The 24,478-nt window shown below is 35.5% G+C and overlaps 1 protein-coding gene across 2 annotated transcripts in view; it reads left to right on the top strand.

The window, feature by feature from the left end:
- LOC128744175 (adipokinetic hormone/corazonin-related peptide receptor variant I) overlaps nucleotides 1-24,478 on the top strand; it is a 126,687-nt gene that overhangs the window by 50,501 nt on the left and 51,708 nt on the right. For both annotated transcript variants that reach the window (XM_053840987.1, XM_053840988.1), the window contains one exon: nucleotides 17,330-17,453. In XM_053840987.1, the coding sequence (XP_053696962.1) occupies nucleotides 17,330-17,453 (124 nt within the window). The remainder of the gene's footprint in view (nucleotides 1-17,329; nucleotides 17,454-24,478) is intronic.

Genomic DNA, 24,478 nt, shown 5'->3' on the forward strand with positions numbered 1-24,478 from the left:
TGGCACAATCTCACCCCGGATGGCGGTAACTTAAACGAAAAATTCGTCACGGCCGCAAAATGTTGTGAAGAAATGGACCGTTTCAAGTCAGCAGCTTCTATTCTTGGTATCTGATCTATGATACTGCAATTGCTTCTAGCAGCAACTCTGTTAGAATGAAAACGGTTTTCGAATCAAAATAAGGAACTACATTCAAGGTAGTATCAAGGAAGTTAGCAGAAAAAACACAAGGAAAGAATGATTAAAAGAAATAAAAATATAACAATACTATTGATACTGATATAAAATATTGATACGGTTTGATAGCGTTCCAATAATGCTGAAAACTGGTAATGATACTATTAAGTTAATAATTCCAGCTCAAAACGCTGATAAAAAGGCCATTTTTGACTCGACTATTTTTGATAGGAATGAAATTTTCCTGATGTGTTGGGTACCACGCAAGAATTCATTTTCCACTAATTTTGATTTTTTTCGTCAAGAGTAACTTTTCAAAAGGGCGTATTTAGAAATGAGATTACTTTTTTTTAAACATCATCTTGAAAACTACTTATTTCATCAAAATGGCGTCGAAGGGAAAGTTGTAGGAAATTAAGGGTATTTTTAGAAAAAAAATTACACTGAAAGAAAAAACTTTTCAAAATCATGATAAAAAATTATAAAATGTCAATTATCTCAAAACCATCCCCCCCGATTTGCATAATTTGCAAAAAATATTTTACGTATTTCATTAAATACGTCAAAATCCATGTGATTGAAAAAGTATTTAAAAAAAGGTAGATAAAAACGGAAGTAAAAGGTAGACAAAATCGGGGGTACCTAAAATCGGGTGTAGATTAAATCAGGTGTAGATATAATCGGGATACCACTGTATATATGAACCAGCCTACGGCTGAAAATCTCGGTAATAAAGCTTAAATTATGCCCTAAAATCTGGTGAAGAGCTATCGATGAACGCTCTTTCGGATTTTTTTTTAATTTTCAAAAATATCAAAATTTTATTTGTTTTGTAAAACTCAAACAAAATTAATTTCTACGTATAATTTTGAACAAATTTACACATATAAACTTTTTTCTTAAATCCAACCGTTCTCGAGTTATTGCAAATTTAAAATTTACCCACAGGGAACGGCTGTGCTTAAGAAAAAAGTTTCTATGACATAATTTGTTCAAGATGATGCGTAGAATTTGATTTTGTTTGAGTTTTACCAAAAACTGCAGAATTTGGATATTTTTGAAATTTCAAAGATTTAAAAAAAATCCGAAAGAGTGTCCATCGATAGCTCTTCACAAGATTTTAGGGCATAGTTTAAGCTATCTTTAAAAAAAAATATGCAAATCGGAGGGGATGGTTTTGAGATAGTTGACAATTTATAATTTTTATCATGGTTTTGAAGAGTTTTTTCTTTCAGTGTATTTTTTTCTAAAAACACACTTAATTTCCTGCAACTTTCCCTTTAACGCCATTTTGAATTTGCCATTTTGTTACTCTTGACGAAAAAAATCAAGCTTAGTGGAAAATAAGTTCTTGCGTGGTATCCACCACGTTAGGAAAATTTCATTCCGATCAAAAATAGTCGAGTCAAATCGTTTTGCTAATTGAGCTGGAATTGCTCGTAAGCGACTGAATCTTCGCATCATTAGCAGTTCACGCTATGTCTGAAGGGTGCGATTATGCAACTTTAACCTTCCTAGTGCATTGGGGTCGTTTTCGACCCATCGGCATACTTACAAAGCTTGATACTCAGTAACGGAACGAGCTAGAGACTTGAAATTTTCTGACTTTTCCTAACTTTGGAAAACTAGCATTGTGGGGGAGTTTCAGCTTTCAGCGACATCTAGAAGAGCCACAGCAAAAAAAGTTACATATTATGCATTAAGGGTCGAAAACGACCCAAGTTTTGAAATTGCTCTCATTCATCCATTTTCAATCCGAATTTTGTTTTCTTTACCTCATGTGAAAGGTATGGCCAAAACCTGGCACCCAAGGTGTATTAGGAAATATTTGATGACTAATGGTCACTTCTGCGTCGGTTCCGGAACACCCACTACCAGGTCCCGGGGAAATTTTTATACTTTGAGGTAATTCATTTTGCGGCACATCAAATTACATTGGCTTGATAAAATAAGATTAATGGAAGTACAATGGGGACATTTTGGACTCAAACGGCCATTTTCCCATTGGTTCCGGAACATCCGGTACCTGGTTTTTGAGGACAATTTTAAATTTTAGGATGATTTATCTTGCCACACGTCAAATTACGTCAGCTTGATATCAGTAGACTATTGAAAGTATAATAAAGACATTTTGAAGGCAAATGGCCACATCAGCTTTGGTCCTGGAACATCCGGTACCCGGTTTTTGGGGCCATTTTTGTATTTTAGGATAATTCATAAAGCGACATATCAAATCACATCGGCTTAATAAAATAAGACTGATGGAAGAAAAACAGTGTCATTTAGAAGCCAAATGGCAACTTTACCATCGGTTCTGGAACATCCGGTACCTGGTTCCGCGGGACATTTTTGGATTTTGAAATAAATCATCGTGCGGCACATCGAATCACAACGCCTTGATCAAATAAGACAGTTACAAGAGGTTTGAGGACCTTTTAAGCTTTAAAAAAATATAAAAGCTGGGATCTTATTATTGTCATTGCATGAAAATATGTTCAAGGTTTTTGTAATCATGTCATGGTTTGGATGGTTTGGGTTTCAAACCAATATTATTCGAAAAAACTAATATAGGTTACAATGCATCGTTTTTATTAGATACTCACTAATATACCTTCCGACTACTATCAAAATTGTTGAGCGATTTAAAAGTTTTTGGGTAGTTTTTCATTTCGACGTATCTGGCAATGAGAGATTCTCTTCGTGTCTCCTCTCTTCCGTTTTATACGGCGAAACTAAAGCATTGAAAAGAAAATTTTCAAAACATTGAGTTAGCCAGTGATTCCGGCAACCGATTCGCGCAAAGCTGATGCGCTAAAATGCATTAGTATCGCCGTAAAAAGCGGAAGAGAGGGGACACGAAGAAAATCTCTCATTGTCAGATTCGTTGAAATGAAAAAGTATCCGAGAGTATTTAAGAGAAGGTGTTATGACACAGATTATGATTTTAGTACCACCCTAAGTGGTCTAAAATTGTCATAAAAAGAACAAATCCATAAAGTTTGATCAACATCGGAGCACTTTTGCTCATGGAATTACTAGTGCGTACACCTGTACCCGGTTGATTATAACTAAAATATTCAAATTGACTTTTTTCAATTTTTTCCAGATGTATTTTTTTAAAATTAGCATATTCTGAATCGTGAAGACCTGTCCTAACACGTTGTGAAAGAAAATTTTATGTACATCAAAGTTGCATAATCACACCCTTCAGACATAGCGTGCAGTTGTAGCATTGCTTGGTGGTGTCTATTGCTGCTTCGTCTTTTTTGCGTTCGGTTTACGAGCTGAGCTCATTGACTACTGAAAGGTTGCTCTTGGACTTGATCATCCTCCAGTCGCTAGTCGCTTGCTCTGTTCCCGGTTCCGGAACTGCTACAGTGCACTATGGTCCAGAAAGCGATTTTAGACGGACAAAAATGATTGCGCCTAAACGGGATATTCTAGCTCAATGAAGTCTTCGGCAACTTTTTGAATGAAAACATGATGAAAGTGTTTGAAAGGGTCGTTCAATGTTCAGATGATACCGTAACAACAATTCAAGTAATAATTTTTAAAAGAAGTTTGTTTTCCATATTTTAGTTCCAAAACATAAAAGAAAGATTATTTCACATGATTGCGCCTAAACGGGATATTCTAGCTCAATGAAGTCTTCGGCAACTTTTTGAATGAAAACATGACGCATCTTTTGAGAGGGTCGTTCAATGTTCAGATGATGCCGTAACAACAATTCAAGTAATAATTTTTAAAATAAGTTTGTTTTCCATTTTTTACACGGTTTTACACGGTTTTTTCCAAAACATTAAAGAAAGATTAATTTAACATAACTTTTTTAAACATTCCAAATTTCTAACTCTTACGTATTTTCAGCAGTGGACCTTTGTTTATGGACGACCCGTAAAATCATATTTCCTCTTATAACTCATTTATCTCAACAGGTAGCTCAATATGATGTTCTACAAAAAATTTTATACATAAGAGAAGAATATTTTGCTTTATCTTTATGAGTTAATAAGATATAGCCGATTTCAAATTAAAAACAGGTCAATTTTACTAACGCATAACTCGGAAAGTTGCAAACGAATCTTGATGAAACTTTGGCGATTTAATATACACATATGCACAAAGTTTTGAACAAAAAATGGTGCAGGTGTTATTTTTTTAAAAAACCCGATTTAATCCACCTAGTGGTGAAAGGAACCTTTGTTATACGGTCTTACTTGCTATTTGAGATAGAAATCGACACGCCTTTGGAACATAATTCATCTATTAGTTAATGTTGCGTAGTGCGTTGGTTTACATCAAATTTTTGAAAATTGAATAAGTTTACAAAATTTTAACAAAATAGGAACACTTTTAAATTTTGATAGATCCTTTTTTCATGAAATTGCTGAGTAAGGATAAGTAAGTTGTTATTAATCTGTGCAAGTGCAAATAAAAGTAAGTTGTAAGAGGAAATCTTATTCTTTAATATATATTGCCTAGTAAAGGTCAAGTTTACAGGTTTTTGAACTATGCATAATTTCTTGTAATTCCGTTCTATTTGAATCACATCAATAAAGTTTTCTTGAATAAATTTCATCAATATTTATTAACCTTTGGTTACTCACGCTGTTGTATTTTGTACAACACGTGTAGGTTTTCCTACGCCATATTGTTATAAAATTACAAATCGTTGTTTAACTAACGTATGTTCTTCAATAAACTTATTATGAGCAAAATGTCATAGTTATTCAATGCATTCATAATTTAAATTGTTGGGAAAATAGATCAGCATAAACCGCCATCACATAAACGAAGCAATCAGCATGTGAGGTGTACCAGAATTTGACCCCAACTGTAATTTTCTCTCGTTTCTTCATATGGAAAAATGGTGTCTGTATGCAGCAAAACTATCAGCAAATGTAAAATGTTTAAAATCCGCCTGCTGGTAGTCGAGTAATTCGGAGTCAAAATTAGGGTATTTTTATAATCAAAGTTTCACAGATCCTAAACAAGCAAACATAGAGGTTTACTATTTTCAGCAAAGTTGTGTATTTTTACTATTTGTACAATTTTGTAGTACATGAAAAAAATCAGCGGGGTTGTGTACAAGACACGACCGCATATATAGGTGACGCAGGACTACGTAAGTGTCTTTGTAGTGATAGTAGCATGTATCCATGCTTGTAATCATTCGATTCTTCATGTATACATGCTATATGCAACATATATACATGCTACATGCGTTGTATGTAACATTTATCAAAGTAGTAACATTGCATACGTTCAATTCTCAAAAGATTGTACATTTGAAAACAATTTAACAAAATCAAGAACACAAACTATTGCTTTCCTGCTACCTTACTAAAATTAAAGATTGTTTTTATTACCCATGGTTCCCCACGTTGAAGGGATTTTACCAATTCAATCCTATTTTATCAACAGCATATCTTTTCACTACACTACTAATGGAATGGCAAGCATGCGTATTTATATAGAGTCGTATTATAGCCGAACACTACAGCTGTAGTACATTTTTCCAACACAGATATCAAATTCGCCTAGGTTTAATCGTCTCGCAGTAAAGAATTTGCGATCTGTTGGGACAACGAACTTGTGTCATTTTTTCTGGCACACTTCCCTAACACAGACATCAAATTGGACTAGGTTTAATCGCGTTCGTAAGAAATTTGTTGGTACGAGGGTGCTTTGTCACTCTCACTGGCGTACTTCCCAAGCAAGGACATCAAAACGGTCTAGGTTTAACCGCGGTGTTAAGAAATCTTGTTGAAATGAGGAAACTCTGTCACTTGTTTTGGTTTACTTCCCAAGCACAGATATCAAATTGGTATAGGTTTAGATCATCGTAAAGAATTTTCCAACCAATCACAAAGCAAGAATTCTGGTAAAACATAGGTTCATTATTTTCAATGTTTCAATAGTTCAACATCAAGAATCCATACTTTTCTTCATTTGGGTCAATTCTTAGAAGATTTTCCGATCGATTGGTGTAAGAATATTGAAAATCGATCGGAAAACCGCTGAGCTATTAGCGCTCAAAACCTTTCATTTTTCGTGACGCACGCATTTTTCGATTTTTTGGAATGACACCCTGTCTCAAAACTTGCCGTAAGACGTAGTCCTACGTCAAAAGTCATACAACAATTACAAAAAGAGCAAAAATAGAAAAACTGATTTTAAAAATTCATATACAATAAATACGGTTTTTCTATCTTAGCTGCAGAGATAGAAGGTTACTGTCCTTAGCAAAATTTCTTGTAATAATATGCTCTATAACATTGAAGAACACATCAATGTATTATATTGACACTGAAGAAAAATAATTTTTTTATTTCAAATCAAATCAAAATCTAAATTCCACCAGACGATAGAGCTTTCAATTTCAAGAAACTCTTCCAAAGGTATGATAAACCTAAAACCAAATTTTCACAATCAAAACTATAGTGCGCACGTTTTCTTTGGTTTTGGCTATTGTGCGCGCGAGTAACCGTGTTACAAAAGTTGGCCCGAGTGTTCGAGGGTTAATATCTTTTGACCGGTAAAACCAATTCTTATGAAATTTTGCATACATATTAGTGTCAAAACCTCTTGTTTAATATTAAAATAATTGAAATCAGGTAAATTATCTTAGTTAAAACCGTTATAAATTATTGTTAATTTTGATGTGGTTTATACGATTGCTCATAACTTTCAAATTAAACGTCCAATCAAACAATCATTCAATACTGATCTATTAGGATATATTATCTTTCAAATGAGACTAATAGCGCATAAATCGCTTTGACCATCTCTGAGAAACAGGCGATAATTATTACCTTGTCAAACCAGATTTTTTAAGCATAACTTTTAAACTACTTGTTTGTTTTCAATAAAAAAATCCTGAACCATTTAGCTTTAACTAGAGCTTTCATTTGATACTAAGATCGTTGAAATCGGTCATGTAGTTCCGGAGAAACGCATGTCACATAGTTTTCACATTTTTGCTTATAACTTTAAAGCGATAGAAAAAAATCATTAGACATACACACACACACACACACACACACACACACACACACACACACACACACACACACACACACACACACACACACACACACACACACACACACACACACACACACACACACACACACACACACACACACACACACACACACACACACACACACACACACACACACACACACACACACACACACACACACACACACACACACACACACACACACACACACACACACACACACACACACACACACACACACACACACACACACACACACACACACACACACACACACACACACACACACACACACACACACACACACACACACACACACACACACACACACACACACACACACACACACACACACACACACACACACACACACACACACGCACACACACACACACACACACACACACACACACACACACACACACACACACACACACACACACACACACACACACACACACACACACACACACACACACACACACACACACACACACACACACACACACACACACACACACACACACACACACACACACACACACACACACACACACACACACACACACACACACACACACACACACACACACACACACACACACACACACACACACACACACACACACACACACACACACACACACACACACACACACACACACACACACACACACACACACACACACACACACACACACACACACACACACACACACACACACACACACACACACACACACACACACACACACACACACACACACACACAGACATTGCTCAAATCGTCGAATCCTACCGATTGGTATATGTGACTTGGCCCTCCAAGCCTCGGATCAATTTCGTGTTTTTCGACCAATTTTTAAACCTTTGTTATAGTATAACAAAGGTAAAAAGATAAAACTCTTTGAACTTTATGATTTACTGTAGCTAAAGTTCTCGTTTTATCCATTCCTAAATGCCCAGGCACAGTTTCAAAGCGTTATAACACAATTTTGCGTAACTTTTTTTTAATACAAAGCTTGTTGCTTTACTATTTATTTTTTATCGAGACAAATACAAACGCTTATCTTACGACAACCACTGTATTTTCAATCTGTTAGCGAAAAATATTCATGAAGTTCATTTGATACGTTTAGTATCAATACCTACATTGAGAGAGAAACTATGATATATACGCTGATAAATTACTTAATTAACCTTCCTAGTGCATTGAACCTTCCTAGTGCATTGGGGTCGTTTTCGACCCATCGGCATACTTACAAAGCTTGATACTCAGTAACGGAACGAGCTAGAGACTTGAAATTTTCTGACTTTTCCTAACTTTCGAAAACTACCATTGTGGAGGAGTTTCAGCTTTCAGCGACATCTAGAAGAGCTACAGTAAAAAAAGTTACATATTATGCATTGGGGGTCGAAAATGACCCAAGTTTTGAAATTGCTCTCATTCATCCATTTTCAATCCGAATTTCGTTTTCTTTACCTCGTTTGAAAGGTATGGCCAAAAACTGGCACCCAAGGTATGTTAGGGAATATTTGTTGACTAATGGCCACTTCTGCGTCGGTTCCGGAACAGCCACTACCAGGTCCGGGGAACATTTGTATATGTTGAGATAATTCTTTTTGCGGCACATCAATCAGTTTTGCTTGATAAAATAAGACTAATTGAAGTACAATGGGGACATTTTGGACCCAAATGGCCACTTCACCATCGGTTCCGGAACATCCGGTACCCGGTTTTGGGGGACAATTTCGATTTTTAAGATGATTTATCTTGTGATACATCGAATTACATCAGCTTGATAATATAAGACTATTGAAAGCATAATAAAGACTTTTTGAAAACAAATGGCCACGTCAGAATTGGTCCCGGAACATCCGGTACCCGGTTTTCGGGGACATTTTTGTAATTTAGGATAACTCATCTTGCGACACATCACATCACATCGGCTTGATCAAATAAGACTGATGGAAGTAAAACTAGATCATTTAGAAGCGAAATGGCTACTTTACCAAACCGATGTTCCGGAACATCCGGTACCAGATTCCGGGGGACATTTTTGGATTTCGAAATAATTCATCTTACGGCAAATCAAATCACATCGCATTGATAAAATAACAATATAATGGAAGTACAATGTGGCGTTAGTCGTATATAATCCGGTACCCTGTATTTATAATCTATACCTATAAAGAAGGATTTCTGTCTGTCTGTCTGTCTGTCTGTCCGTATGTTCCTTATAGAATCGAAAACTACTGAACCAATCGGCATGAAAATATGCATGTAGAGGGTTTTTGGGGCCAGGAAAGGTTTTAGTGATGGTTAGAAACCCCTCCCCCCACTAAGAGGGGGGCTCCCATACAAATGAAACACAAATTTCTGCATAACTCGACAACTAATCAAGCAAATAGAACAAAATTTGGCATGTGGGTGTTTTCGGTGACAATAATTTATTCTATGGTAAATTGAGACCCCTCCCCTCTTTATAAGGGGAATTACAACTCCTCTCCTCTTTAAAAGGGGGGGGCTTCCATACAAATTTCCTCATAACTCGAGAACTAATCAAGCAAATGGAACCAAATTTGGCATGTGGTTGGAGACAAAAATTTTTTCTATGATGAATTGGGACCACTCCCCGTTTTAGGAGGGGGGGATCCTATACACATGAAATACAAATTTCCTCATAACTGAAGAACTAATCAAGCAAATGGAACAAAATTTGGCATGTGAAAGTTTTCGAGGGCAAGAATATTTTCTATAGTAAATTAGGACCCCTCCCCACTTTAAGAGGGGGGGGCTCCTGTACCAAAGAAACACAATTTTCCTCATAACTCGAGAAGTAATTAAGCAAATGGAACCAAATTTGGCATGTGGTTGTTTTTGGAGACAAAATTTTTTCTATGATGAATTGGGACCCCTCCCCGTTTTAGGAGGGGGGATCCTATACACATGAAATACAAATTTCCTCATAACTGAAGAACTAATCAAGCAAATGGAACAAAATTTGGCATGTGAAAGTTTTCGAGGGCAAGAATATTTTCTATGGTGAATAAGGACCCCTTCCCACTTTAAGAGGGGGGGCTCCTATACAAACGAAATACAAAATTCCTCATAACTCGAGAACTAATCAAGCAAATGGAACAAAATTTGGCACGTGGGTGTTTTTGGAGACAAACATTTTTTCTATGATGAAGTGGGACCCCTCCTCACTTTAGGAGGGGGGCTCCTATACAAATGAAATACAAATTTCCTCATAACTCGAGAGCTAATCAAGCAAATGGAACCAAATTTGGCATGTGAAAGTTTTTGAGCGCAATAGTATTTTCTATGGTGAATTAGGACCCCTCCCAACTTTAAGAGGGGGGGCTCCTATACAAACGAAATACAAATTGCCTCATAACTCGAGAACTAATCAAGCAAATGGAACCAAATTTGGTACGTGGGTGTTTTTGGAGACAAAAATCTTTTCTATGATGAATTGGGACCCCTACCCACTTTAGGAGGGGGGGCTCCCATACAAATGAAATTCAAATTTCCTCATAACTCGAGAACTAATCAAGCAAATAGAACCAAACTTGGCATATGGAGGTTTCTGGAGGCAAAAATATTTTCTATGGTGAATTAGGACCCCTCCCAACTTTAAGAGGGGGTGCTTCTACACAAATGAAATACAAATTTCCTCATAATTCGAGAACTAATCAAGCAAATGGAACCATATTTGGCATGTGGGTGTTTTTGGAGGCAACCATTTTTTCTATGATGAATTAGGACACCTTACCTTTTTAAGAGGGGGGGCTCTCATACAAACGAAATACAAATTTCCTCATAACTCTAGAACTAATCAAGCAAATGGAACCAAATTTATCATGTGGGTGTTTTTGTAGGCAAGAATATTTTCTATGGTATATTTTCTATGGATTTCCCTACTTTAAGAGGGGGGGGGGCTCCTATACAAATGAAAAACAAATTTCCTCATAACTCGAGAACTAATCAAGCAAATGAAACCAAATTTGACATGTAAGTGGCTTTGGACGCAAGATTTTTTTCTATGGTGAATTGAGACCCCTCTCTTCTTTAGAAAGCGAGTTATGGCCCATCTCCCCTTTAAGAGGGTAAGCTTCCATACAAATGAAATGCAAATTTCCTCTTATCTCGAGAACTAATCAACCAAATGGAACCAAATTTGGCATGTGGGAGTTTTAGATGGCAGAAATTTTTTCTATGGTGAACTACGACCCCTTCCCCTTTTAAGAGGGGAGCTCCCATACAAATGAAATTCAAATTTCCTTATAACTTGAGAACTAATCAAGCAAATGGAACCAAATTTGGCATGTGGGAGATTTTGGAGGCTTGAATTTATTTTACGATAGTTAGAGACCTCTCACCCCTGTGGTAGGGGGATATGGACTCTCATACAAATAAAACAGAAATTTTTGCGAAACTCAAAAACTAATCGAACTCGAGAAATTCGAGACTCTTCCATAAAACATTAGTCAATACAAGACCACAAAAACTATCTATAGTAACACTAGATCATTCAGGACGAGAAGGTCGCGAGTGTTGCCGGTGACCCGCCGTCGGAAGCGCCGCCCACTGGGGGGCTTGCAAAATTCGAGATTGTGACAAAGATCATCCGAGATTCATGATTTATGTACAACACAGGTTAATTTGTGGCAATACGAAGTTTGTCGGGTCAGCTAGTGAACCATAAAACGTGGTAATTCGGGCTGATGAATTACCCTGTAATCCAAAAATGTCCCAAAAAACCGGGTACCGGATGGTCCGGAACCGACGGTGAAATGATCATTGGGCTCCAAAATGTTTCCATTGAACTTCCATTAGTGTTATTTTATCAAGCCAATGCGATTTGAAGTGCCGAATGATCTTATCCAAGAATGTTCTCATAAACCGTGCATCCGATATTCCATTGTACTTCAATTAGTCTTATTTTATCAAGCCAAACTGATTTGATGTGCCGCAAAATGAATTATCTCAAAGTACAAATGTACAAATACAAATGTCCCTCGGACCTGGAAGTGGCTGTTCCGGAACCGACGCAGAAGTGGCCATTAGTCAACAAGTATTCCCTAACATACCTTGGGTGCCAGTTTTTGGCCATACCTTTCAAACGAGGTAAAGAAAACGAAATTCGGATTGAAAATGGATGAATGAGAGCAATTTCAAAACTTGGGTCGTTTTCGACCCCCAATGCATAATATGTAACTTTTTTCTAATGCATTAGGAAGGTTAAGAAATGTAAATACCATTAGCACTTTCGGAGGCAAAGGATACCAGCCATAGAGCTATACATATAGATTGTTCTGTGTATTCCCGAAACTGTACATATTTAACATTCTAAAGAGGCAACGATAGATAATGACTATTTTTCATGAAAGTACACTCAAAAGAAGGTCAAGATATTCATGCAAAAGTAATAATCTGGACTAGCAACAGGTAAGATATATTATAAAATCTTTATTTTGGTTTTCATATCCAATCCTTGTTTTTTCCAAATATTACAAAACTCAGTGAGTAATTCACCACTGAATATTTTTTAGGTCGAACATTTTGTTCTAGATATCCTATGTTTTCAAAAGTAAAAACTGACAAAAATCGTGCAATTATTTTCGTCACAATTTTCCTGAATTTTTGATTTTAAAACATAACAACTCTTAAACGCATAATCATAATGTTGTAATGTTGATGCCAAAATGTCAATCTATTCTCAATACAGATATCCAATTAGAATAAATTTCATATGTGGCTTTGAGACTTTCAAAGCAAAAACTATCTACAGAAGTCTACCCGTTGATAGGTTGGTTATATGTTTGCTAATAGTTATTAGCATCACGTGCATTCGTTCAAATAAATCGACGTGGTGTCTAGTAATATATTTGATAAATGTTGAAATTGACTGAAATTTTTTGAGCGTTTCAGTGGAATACGAAGATTGAAAATAAAGAAAAAAAATCCCGATTTATTTCCATTGTTAATTATATAGTTTTAAATGGATATAAAAATCATAATGGAATTCTTCTTGAATTTCAATGTTGAATTTCCCGAAAAGTATAACAATTAGTGGAATTTCCTTCGTAAGTAGTTCGATTACGCGCAAATCATAAGTTTTCCGCAGCCCTGATTCATCTTCCTCGTTTTTCATATCGCAGTTATTTTTAGTCTATAAAATATTTTCAAAAACATCTTCATATTGCGAATACGCGTATAATAGTAAAAGTCCGTGTTAGTATCTAAAAGGATCGTAAAAATCGTTTAATTCAAGGTTATTATTAAACATTCTTTTAGCTTTTTCGCTTAAAAAACAAGATTGCGAATGTAACTCTTTGAATGCATTCACTATTTTAGTATCAACCATGGTCATTGCCAGTATATTTGTTGCGTATTCCGTGGACGCATACTTGATTACTTGAATGTGAATCTATGAAGAAAACGACCATTTTAGCTATAGTAAATAATAAAATTCAAAGAATTTTATCTTTTTAAAAATTGGTCGAAAAACACGAAATTGATCCGAGGCCCGGAGGGCTGTCACATATACCAATCGATAGGGTTCGACGATTTAAGCAATGTCTGTGTGTGTGTGTGTGTGTGTGTGTGTGTGTGTGTGTGTGTGTGTGTGTGTGTGTGTGTGTGTGTGTGTGTGTGTGTGTGTGTGTGTGTGTGTGTGTGTGTGTGTGTGTGTGTGTGTGTGTGTGTGTGTGTGTGTGTGTGTGTGTGTGTGTGTGTGTGTGTGTGTGTGTGTGTGTGTGTGTGTGTGTGTGTGTGTGTGTGTGTGTGTGTGTGTGTGTGTGTGTGTGTGTGTGTGTGTGTGTGTGTGTGTGTGTGTGTGTGTGTGTGTGTGTGTGTGTGTGTGTGTGTGTGTGTGTGTGTGTGTGTGTGTGTGTGTGTGTGTGCGTGTGTGCGTGTGTGTGTGTGTGTGTGTGTGTGTGTGTGTGTGTGTGTGTGTGTGTGTGTGTGTGTGTGTGTGTGTGTGTGTGTGTGTGTCTGTGTGTGTGTGTGTGTGCATGTGTAATGATTTTTTTTATTGCCTGTTTCTCAGAGATGGCTGAACCGAATCGTTCGCTATTACTTTTGTTTGAAAGGTGTTATTGTCTAGTAGATCACTATTGAGTTGTTTCGTGATTCGACGTTTCGTTTAAAAGTTATAAGCAAAAATGTGAAAAATACGTGACACGGGTTTCTACGGAACTACATGACCGATTTCAACGATCTTAGTATCAAATGAAAGCCCTTATTAAAGCTAAATTGTTTAGGAATTTTTATTTGAAAACAAACAAGTAGTTTAAAAGTTATGCTTAAAAAACCTGTTTTGACAAGGTAATAATTATCGCCTGTTTCTTAGAGATGGCCAAACCGATTTATGCGGTATTAGGCTCATTTGAAAGATAATATATCCTAATAGATCACTATTGAATGATTTTTTGATTGGACGTTTAATTTGAAAGTTATGAGTAACCGTATACACCACACTAAAATTAACAATAATTTATAATGATTTTAACCAAGATAATTTACCTTATTTCAATTATTTTAATATCAAACGAGAGGTTTTAACACTACAAATATATATGCAAAATTTCATAAGAATTGGTTCTTCCGATCAAAAGATATTAACCCTCGAACACTCGCGCCAACTTTTGTAACACAGTTAGTCGCGCGCACAATAGCCCCAAACCGAAGAAAACGTGTGCACTAGAGTTTGGAGTAGGAAAACTTGGTTTTAGGTTTATCGAACCTTTGGAAGAGTTTCTTGAAATTGAAATCTCTATCGTCTGGTGGGATTTAAATTTTGATTAAATCCCCTAAAAGTGAAATAAAAAAATATTTTTTTTTTCAGTGTCAATATAACACATTGATGTGTTCTGCAAAGTTATAGAGCATATTATTACAAGAAATTTTACTAAAGACCGTAATCTTCTATCTCTGCAGCGAAGATAGAAATTGTATATGAATTTGTAAAATCAGTTTTTTTTATTTTTGCTCTTTTTGTAATTGTTGCATAACTTTTTCATGTACTACAAAATTGTACAAATAGTAAAAATACACAACTTTGCTGAAAATAGTATACCTGTATGTTTGCTTGTTTAGGAACTGTAGAACTTTGATTATAAAGAATACCCTAATTTTGACTCCGAAGTACTCGACCAGCAGACGGATACATTTTAAACATTTCACATTGGCTGATAATTTTGCTGCATACATTTTCCCAACAATTTAAATTATTAATGCATTGAATATTTATGACATTTTGCTCACAATAAGTTAATTGAAGAATATACGTTAGTAAAACAACGATTTGTAACTTTATAACAATATGGCGTTGAAAAAACTACACGTGTTGTACAAAATACAACAGCGTGAGTAACCGAAGAATAATAAAAATTGATGAAAATTATTCAAGAAAACTCTATTGATGTGATTCAAATAGAATGGCATTACAGGAAACTATGCATGGTTCAAAAACCTATAAACTAGACATTTACTAGACAATATATATGTTAAAGAATAAGATTTCCTCTTACAACTTACTTTTATTTGCACTTACTCAGATTAATAACAACTTACTTATCCTTACTCAGCAATTTCATGAAAAAAAGATCTACCACAATTTAAAAGTGTTCCTATTTTGTCCAAATTTTATAAACTTATTCAATTTTCAAAAAATTTATGTAAACCAACGCACTATGCAATGATAACCAATAGATGAATTATGTTCCGAAGACGTGTCGATTTCTATCTCAAATAGCAAGTAAGATCGTATAACAAAGGTTCCTTTCACCACTAGGTGGATTAAATCGGGTTTTTTTAAAAAATAACACCTTCACTATTTTTTGCTAAAAACTATGCATATGTGTATATTAAATCGCCAAAGTTTCATCAAGATTCTCTTGCAACTTTTCGAGTTATGCTTTAGTAAAATTGGCCTGTTTTTAACCTGAAATTGGCTACATCTTATTAACTCATAGAGATAAAGCAACATAGTATTCTGCAAAAATATTCTTCTCTTATGTATAAACAGTTTTGTGGAATATCATATTGAGCTACCTGTTGAGATAAATGAGTTATAAGAGGAAACATGATTTTACGGGTCGTTCATAAACAAACGTCCACTGTTGAAAATAGGAAAGAGTTAGAAATTTGGAATGTTTAAAAAAGTTATGTGAAATTAATCTATCTTTAATCTTTGATAAAAATGAAAAACAAACTTATTTAAAAAAGTATTACTTGAATTGTGGTTACGGTATCATCTGAACATTGAACGACCCTTTCAAAAGATGCATCATGTTCAAAAAGTTGCCGAACACTTCATTGAGCTAGAATATTCCGTTTAGGCGCAATCATTTTTGTCCGTCTAAAATCGCTTTCTGGACCATAGTGCAGTGGGGACTCCCTCTTCGAGCAATCGTTTGGTATTATTCCGCAAATTGTATTCCATATTGGGGTGACTTTTCTTTCCGGAAACCTAACCGATTGGTGAGGTCATGAGCTAAAGGTACTTATAACGGTACCCACTCGCTTTATAAGAAATGGTTTTTAGATATTATGGTATTTCATGGAACTAAATAGAGCCTGTAGAATCTGTAGAAACTGTAGAATCCCATCACACCCATAGACCACCCCGCTGCTTGTTCGGGATTACATATTTAATTCGCAACCAGGGTACATGAGGGTATTTTCAGCCTGTTTCTAAGCTTAGCCTATTTTCCTTTTCTTTCGCTAAATAAATACCTACTTTGCTGAAATTCAACTTTAACATGTTCTAACTAGTTTCTCAAAAATGTAAGTAATCTACTTTTTTCTCTCAAAAGAACATCAAAACCACTTGTTCTTTCACTAGAACTAGGTCTGGGATGAAAAAGTAGAAGCAATCGCTTAATGGGCTGAAAAAAATCTCCTGTACCTTACATCCCTGTATTGTACACAAAGATGTAAAACTTGGTTCCAATTTGTTGTCAATTTAATGTTAATAATGTCAAATATTTAATAAATGTCAAATTCAAAGCCAATCCTGTTATTTAAACTTAATATTCTCATTTTTTCAACTACATAGATAAAATACCATTGCATAACCATTATTTATAATTTTCTTTTATTTTTATTTACAGTGTACTAATGGTAGTGTCTGCCATAGGAAACATAACAGTGCTGACACTTCTGATCAAGAGGAGACTTAAAAAACATTCTCGGATAGATATTATGTTAACGCATTTAGCAATAGCTGACTTATTGGTAATTTCAAATATAAAAAGTATTTTAAGTCATTCAGTATTGAAGACGTGTTCTTCATTATCAAGAAATCGATTACAATACAGAAACATCTGCAATCGTTCGGTTTCATATAAATCAGTAGGCATCCATTGGCTAATATAATCCATATCTACTTTTTAAAAGGACCTAAGTAACAATGTGAAATTCTCTTTGTGCCACATCTCTTTCGCTTACCGCGATAATGCCAATGCATTTTAAAACATCTGCTTTGCATGAATTGGTTGCTAGCGTCAATATTTAGCTAAACGTTAAGAAAATTTTCTTTCAAATGCATTTATGTCGTCGTTATACTCAGAAGAACGGGAAGCCAAAGAGTGTCTTTCAATGTTACTTAGGTTCTTTTGAAATGTTATGCGAGGTTTATTCTATAGATATATATGGTACCCAGGAAAGAGCTATCAGAAACGACTGCATTCTTTCGCTTTTAAACATTTACTTATAATTTTTTGGGTGTGTACGGACCATAAACGCGACCATATATTGATCTATTGTAATATTGCTAGGCTGTTTGCTGTAGTCCGCACTGCAATTCTGCACTGTAATCACTATTGATTAAGTGATCTGCATATTGTTGTTTTTTATGCTGGCTATCTCCAGTTAAGGATGACCCTGGTGAAGCCTTCTTACGTTTCTCCACCATTCTCCATCCTCCGTGGCCATACTCCATCAATGCAGGTAAAAACAAAATACTATACCTTTACATGGCAACAATGTCTTTCAACATTATTTATTTAAAAATTATACTTCAAAAAATAAAAACTCTACATTTTTAAATTTTTATATGGAAACTGTTTGTAAAATAAGCAGGGGAGATGGCTAAAATGAACAGGTAGTCAATTTGCCAAAAATAATTGAAATTACACTCTCCTAACAGCAGAGGGGTAAAAATCAGATGGTTTGTGTACAAGCCACGACCGCATGGTTGACGTAGAACTACGTAAGTCTCTTTGTAGCGATAGTAGCATGTATCCATGCATGTAATAATATGATTCTTCATGTATACATGCTCATGCGTTGTATGTGACATTTATCTAAGTAATAACATTATATTCGTTCAATTCTCAAAAGATTTCAGAGTTATTTCTATTTATTGATTGGATCTACTTCGTAAGTGGATAGCGACCTAGTAGGGTTGGGACACTAGTTTTTGAGTCTGTTTCTGTTTTATACCGTGCCAGCACCATTTTCAAAACAATGCTTAATTCTCGCTATTTGAACAATTTAATCACTAATATAAATAAAATAAACTCTTCAATCGTTACGGGTAGGCCCTTAAAAGGACCGATTGTTTGATTATCATAACTCTAAATTACAATATTTACTTAATACAAGCGTGCTTTGGCTGCCTCATAAGCTGCGTGCTCAGCAAATTCACCAGGCAACAGCAGACTTCTTTTAGACCGATGCGTAGATTTTCTGATCGATTGGTGCAAAAATATTGAAAATCGATCAGAAAACCGCGAGGCTATTAGCGTTCAAAACCTGACCACTTTTCGAGAAAGATTTTTTGGAATGACACCCTATCTTGCCAAAGCTTGCCGTAAGACGTAGTCCTACGACAAAATGTGAAAATTACGTGACATGATTTTCTCCGGAACCGCTCAACCGATTTCAACAATTTTAGTATCAAATAAAAGGTGCAACGTTCCTTAGTGGAAACAACCGGAGGAAACTATGGTCGTATACGGATAGGGAAGGAGGTACTCATGCGAATGCTGAGTGTGAACTCTCCGTCTACAATGACGGTTCTCTGTATAAGGTATGACTACAGACACTATAGATTACAGAGGCGCCGAGACACTCAAAATCCGCTAAATTTTGAAACAAAACGGAGAATACCATCATAAATAAAGGTAACTCTCCGCTTTCGTTCAAAATTTAGCGGTTTTTGAGTGTCTCGGCGCTTCTGTAATCCATAGTCTCTGTAGATATAACTACTAAGAACCAAAGCAAACGGCCCAAAGTCCCTAAAAAGAGGATGGTTTTAATAGCCGTTATCCATAGCTATTACGTAAAGACTTAAATGGATAAACCCCTAATCCAATGTCCCTAAAGCTGGCAGTACAAAGTTAGCAGAACATTAGTAGCACCATTCAGTTAATTGATGCTCAATTAATGCTAATTAATGCTCCTAACGACGAATTTAATGCTCCATTGTTTCATAGGAAAAAACAATGCACTGCTAGCTTTAGATAAAGTTAGCAGGACAATGTTCGGAAATGGCACTTCCGGTGCAGATAGGGCTACCCAGGTATGACCATAATTTAATGTTTATTCAGGCCATTGTAAATCATTTTCAAAGCTTTAGTCACTCCCCCCCCCCCTTGGAAATCGGCTTGAAAAATCGGCGGGCAAAAAAATAATTTGTATGATGAGTTAATTTCTTTTTTATAAAATCAATTGTCTGTGGCTCTACAGCCTGAAAACTCGAAAAATGAGTGTACGAGTTGAGTTAACGCTTCTAGCACGAAATCGAAATGGAAGTTCAAACAGTGGAATTTCCGAAACTCGGCCCAAAAAATTTTCTTTCGTTTTTGTCTTTTTGTTTGTAGATTTTTGCATGAATAATAACAACGTATTTATTTAAAGCAAGAATAGATTTGGTTTTCACGTTTAAACTTTAAGTAAAAATGCTTAAAATCCATTTTTTTTGCTGGATCAAAAAATTTTCTTTGTTTTTTTTCGCCATTTCCGAACATTGTCCTGCTAACTTTATCTAAAGCCAAAAAACAAAACCTGTTTCATAACCGGGAACATTCCTCTACGTTATTTTCTAGCCCAACCATAACATTTGATTGATTTCAAAGTGCGTATATTAAAAAAAATCAAATTTACTTCGGATGATTTCAGTTTTCGATGTGTTTTGACAGCTTGAAATAAAAATATCATCATTTTTACCGCGGCGTCAACTACTGGTCGAATGAAGCTTTTGTTCGCCTATTGTAAACATAGTTTGTAAAATCAAAAAAATAACTTTCTACCATTTGGTTCACAAATCCACAAGCTTTCAGAATTGGTATACCATACCTCCTCTCGATTGTTTTTCAATAGTGAAATAGTGTATTTCTATAAACAATTGCGATTTTTTCACAGTTGGAACTTTTTCTCTAGATTATTTTTATTTTAAAATATTTGTTGATCTTTTTCAAAGAAGCATGCAAAATTTGGAAATGGAGAAATGAAAACTCTGGAAGTTATGAGTTTTTATGTCTCGACTCGTAACGCTCAATCGATGCTCCCACGGGTAGCTTCTTAACCAGGCCGCCTTTGATGCTATTAAGGGGGCATAGTACTTTTTACACCATATTTTTTGCCTAATTTCAAATATATTATTCTCGATAACGCGAAAAGCGAATCGATTCGGGTTTTTTGCATTCCAAACATTGCACTTTATACTAATATTTACAATTTTGTTTGCATATGTGAACCCCTTCCCCTCTCCCCTACGGCTCCTTGAATATGATCGTTCGAAAAAAACATGATTTGCGGTACCATGGATTGGCGCTGGGGGTCTTATCCGAATTGCAAAATTCCAAAACAAAATGAAAGTATATTAAATTATCTCGTGTTTGACCCATCCTTTTTTTAAAATTTGAACGCATAACAAAATGGCGGACATTCAAACATAAAAGTAAGGTTTTTAGTCGAAAAAATTGACTTTAAACATTTCTAAAAAATACAAAAATAGTAATATCAAAAAAAGGATGGGTCAAACACTAGATAATTTTGTTGGCTTTAAAACAAAAAAAGAATCATGAGAATTGCTTGAGCCGTTCTTGAGATATTTATGGTACCGACTTTCAAAACCTGGTTTCGAGAAAAACGACGTTGAACTTTTTATTCGCCGTGTAATCGCTCCAGACATGCGCGGTACAAATAGCTGTAACTTTGTCAATTTTTGGATTTCATTGAAATGACTTGAAACACATATGGTCAAAATGTTAATCTTTCGAAATAATCATTAAAAAAAATTTCGATTTTTTTAAGTTGAAAAAGTACTATGCCCCCTTAAGTGTGACGCGTCGTTGCAGCGCGCGCGGTCGACCGCTCGTTTGCATTATTTGTGCGCGCTTCGTTACAAAAATTTATAGCTTCTAGAGTTTGTATTTCTCCATTTGCAAATTTTGCATGCTTCTTTGAAAAAGATCAACAAATATTTTAAAATAAAAAAATCCGAAAAAACAGTTCCAACTTTAAAAAAATTGCAATCTATACCTATAAAAATCGATTTCTGTCTGTCTGTCGCTATGTTCCTTATAGAATCGAAAACTACTGAACCGATCGGCGTGAAAATTTGCATATAGGAGTTTTTGCGGCCAGGGATGGTTCTTATGATGGTTTGAGCCCCCCGTAGATATCACCTCTATCTAGGTTTATTTATTTTCCCAGATCTACTGACCTCTATTACTTTCCTTCAGTTGGGTCACCCCTGCGAAATGGTACTTTCTACGAAAAGATTTTCCGAGAAATAGTACATTCCGCATAAGGTTTTTCGCGAAATGGTATTCTACGAAACTCTATATTCCGCGTTATGGTCAACCGAGAATTGGTGTTCCGCAAAATGGTATTCGGCGAAATGGTTTGTAATGATGGCGAATATTTAAATGCTATCCGCTTTATTTTATCAGGCTAAGCAATGGGGGGAGTTGTTTTCTACTTCACTGTGACGAAAATTTGTATATTAAAACACCCATGAACTCCCCAGAAACTTGCAAAACTCAAGATTGTGACGAAGGTCATCCGAGATTCACAATTTATGTACAACACAGTTTAATTTGTGGCAATACGAAGTTTGTCGGGTCAGCTAGTTGTTTATAAAAATACACTATTTCACTATTGTAAAACAATCGAGAGGAAATATGGTATGTATGTATGTATGGGGGTAGCCACCATCACCTCAAGGGTTTCCCATTGTATGCAAGTAGAATTACTGCAGAATTGAATTTATCTACCTAGCAACTTTCATGTCAATGCTGTTCGTGAAGGACCAAAAGGGGTTGGGTGGATCTATAAGCAATGTCGCTTATATTATTCCACGGGATATGATACACTCCTTCCAGCATAGACTTTCGGTTTCTAGATACATAACTTCGCCGTGCAAACTTATCTTGCGTAATGATTTGTGTGCTAAAAGGGCGCGTTAAAATCCTCTCCGACCTTATATGACTTGGGCTGATTAATACATCCCTCATCCAGTCTTCGATTCATTCGATACCCTGATGCTTCTTCCCCTTTACGAAAATGATGGTATATGGCAATGTAATAAAATATGTGTTATATGAATACTAGGTTGACCCGTCGTGGCTAGCCACGATACCAAATCCTTTGAAAATGTAATATACAATTCAATAGCCCGTATTAAAATTTATTAGTCAAATATCTCAAAAATTTGCATCGTTCTATTAATTCAAACACATGTAATCTACAAATGAAACAAACGGAGTTTAGATATAAAGTGTAAAAATCTACGAATTGTGAGGAACGTGTTGCTCGAGGCAGCACATTTTGAAGAAGTACTCAATTTTAGAACCTAGATAAAATTTAAAATCGGTCTCGCCAATACTATTATTGCAGTAAATATTGATTGCATTATATCGAGCAGTCGTTTGCTGTTTAATCCGCTACCACTCAACTACAAATACTCTTCCGGTTCACTAAACGGACATACTCTTGGATTAGTTATTTGCTTAAAATCGAGTCAACGCAACAGAAAGTCTTTGGATGATGTGGATTTCGGCGGCCTTTTTGCGATTAGAACACTTCTAATACACTTTAAATAATATACTTTACGGTAAACGTCTCAAGCTACTTTTAATAAATTCTTAAGGTTAGTACCTAAATTTGCAGTTATATATGTTACTTTATAATGAGATATTTTAGGTCGCGTTCGTGAACAACAACATTTCACATAAACCACATTTCGATTTCTTTGCTTCTGGCTTTTTACCTTTGTTATACAATATAACAAAGGTTTAGGAATTGGTCGAAAAACACGAAGTTGATCTGAGGCCCGGAAGGCCGTGTCACATATACCAATCGATCAGGTTCGACGAATGAGCAATGTCTGTGTGTGTGTGTGTGTGTGTGTGTGTATGTGTGTATGTGTGTGCGCTTCAATTTTCAATCGCCTATTTCTCGGAGATGGCTGAACCGATTCGTCTGCTATAACTTTTATTGGAAAGGTATTTTTACCTAGTATATCACTAATAAATGGTTTCGTGGTCTGACTTTTAGTTTAAAAGTTATAAGCAAAAATGTGAAAACTACGTGACACGATTTTCTCCGGAACCACATAACCCATTTCATCGATCTTAGTACCAAATAAAAGCTCTTACTATTGCTAAACTTCACGCCAATTTTTATTGAAAACAAACAAGTGGTTTAAAAGTTATGCTTAAAAAACCAGTTTTGACAAGGTTCAAATGATCGCCTGTTTCTCAGAGATGGCCAAACCGATTTACGTGCTATTGGTTTCATTTGGCAGGTAATATAGCCGGATAGATCACTATTGAATGGTTTTTTGATTGGATGTTTAATTTGAAAGTTATGAGTAATTCAATACACCACACCAAAATTAACAATAATTTATAATGATTTTAACCAAGAAAAATAACCTAATTTCAATTATTTTAATATCAAACGAGAGGTTTTCACACTACGAATATATATGCAAAATTTCATAAGAATTGGTTTTACCTGTCAAAAGATATTAACCCTCGAACACTCGCACCAACTTTTATAACACAGTTACTCGCGCGCACAATAGCCCAAAACCAAAGTAAACGTGCGCACTAGAGTTTTGACTAGGAAAACTGGGTTTTAAGTTTATCGAACCTTTGGAAGAGTTTCTTAAAATTGAAAGCTCTATCGTCTGGTAGAATTTGAATTTTAATTAATCCACCTAAAAGTGAAATAAAAAAATTATTTTCCTTCAGTTTCAATACAACACATTGATGTGTTCTGCAAAGTGTTAGAGCATATTATTA

Source organism: Sabethes cyaneus, chromosome 3, assembly GCF_943734655.1.
Source record: "Sabethes cyaneus chromosome 3, idSabCyanKW18_F2, whole genome shotgun sequence".
In the NCBI taxonomy this organism is placed as follows: domain Eukaryota; kingdom Metazoa; phylum Arthropoda; class Insecta; order Diptera; family Culicidae; genus Sabethes; species Sabethes cyaneus.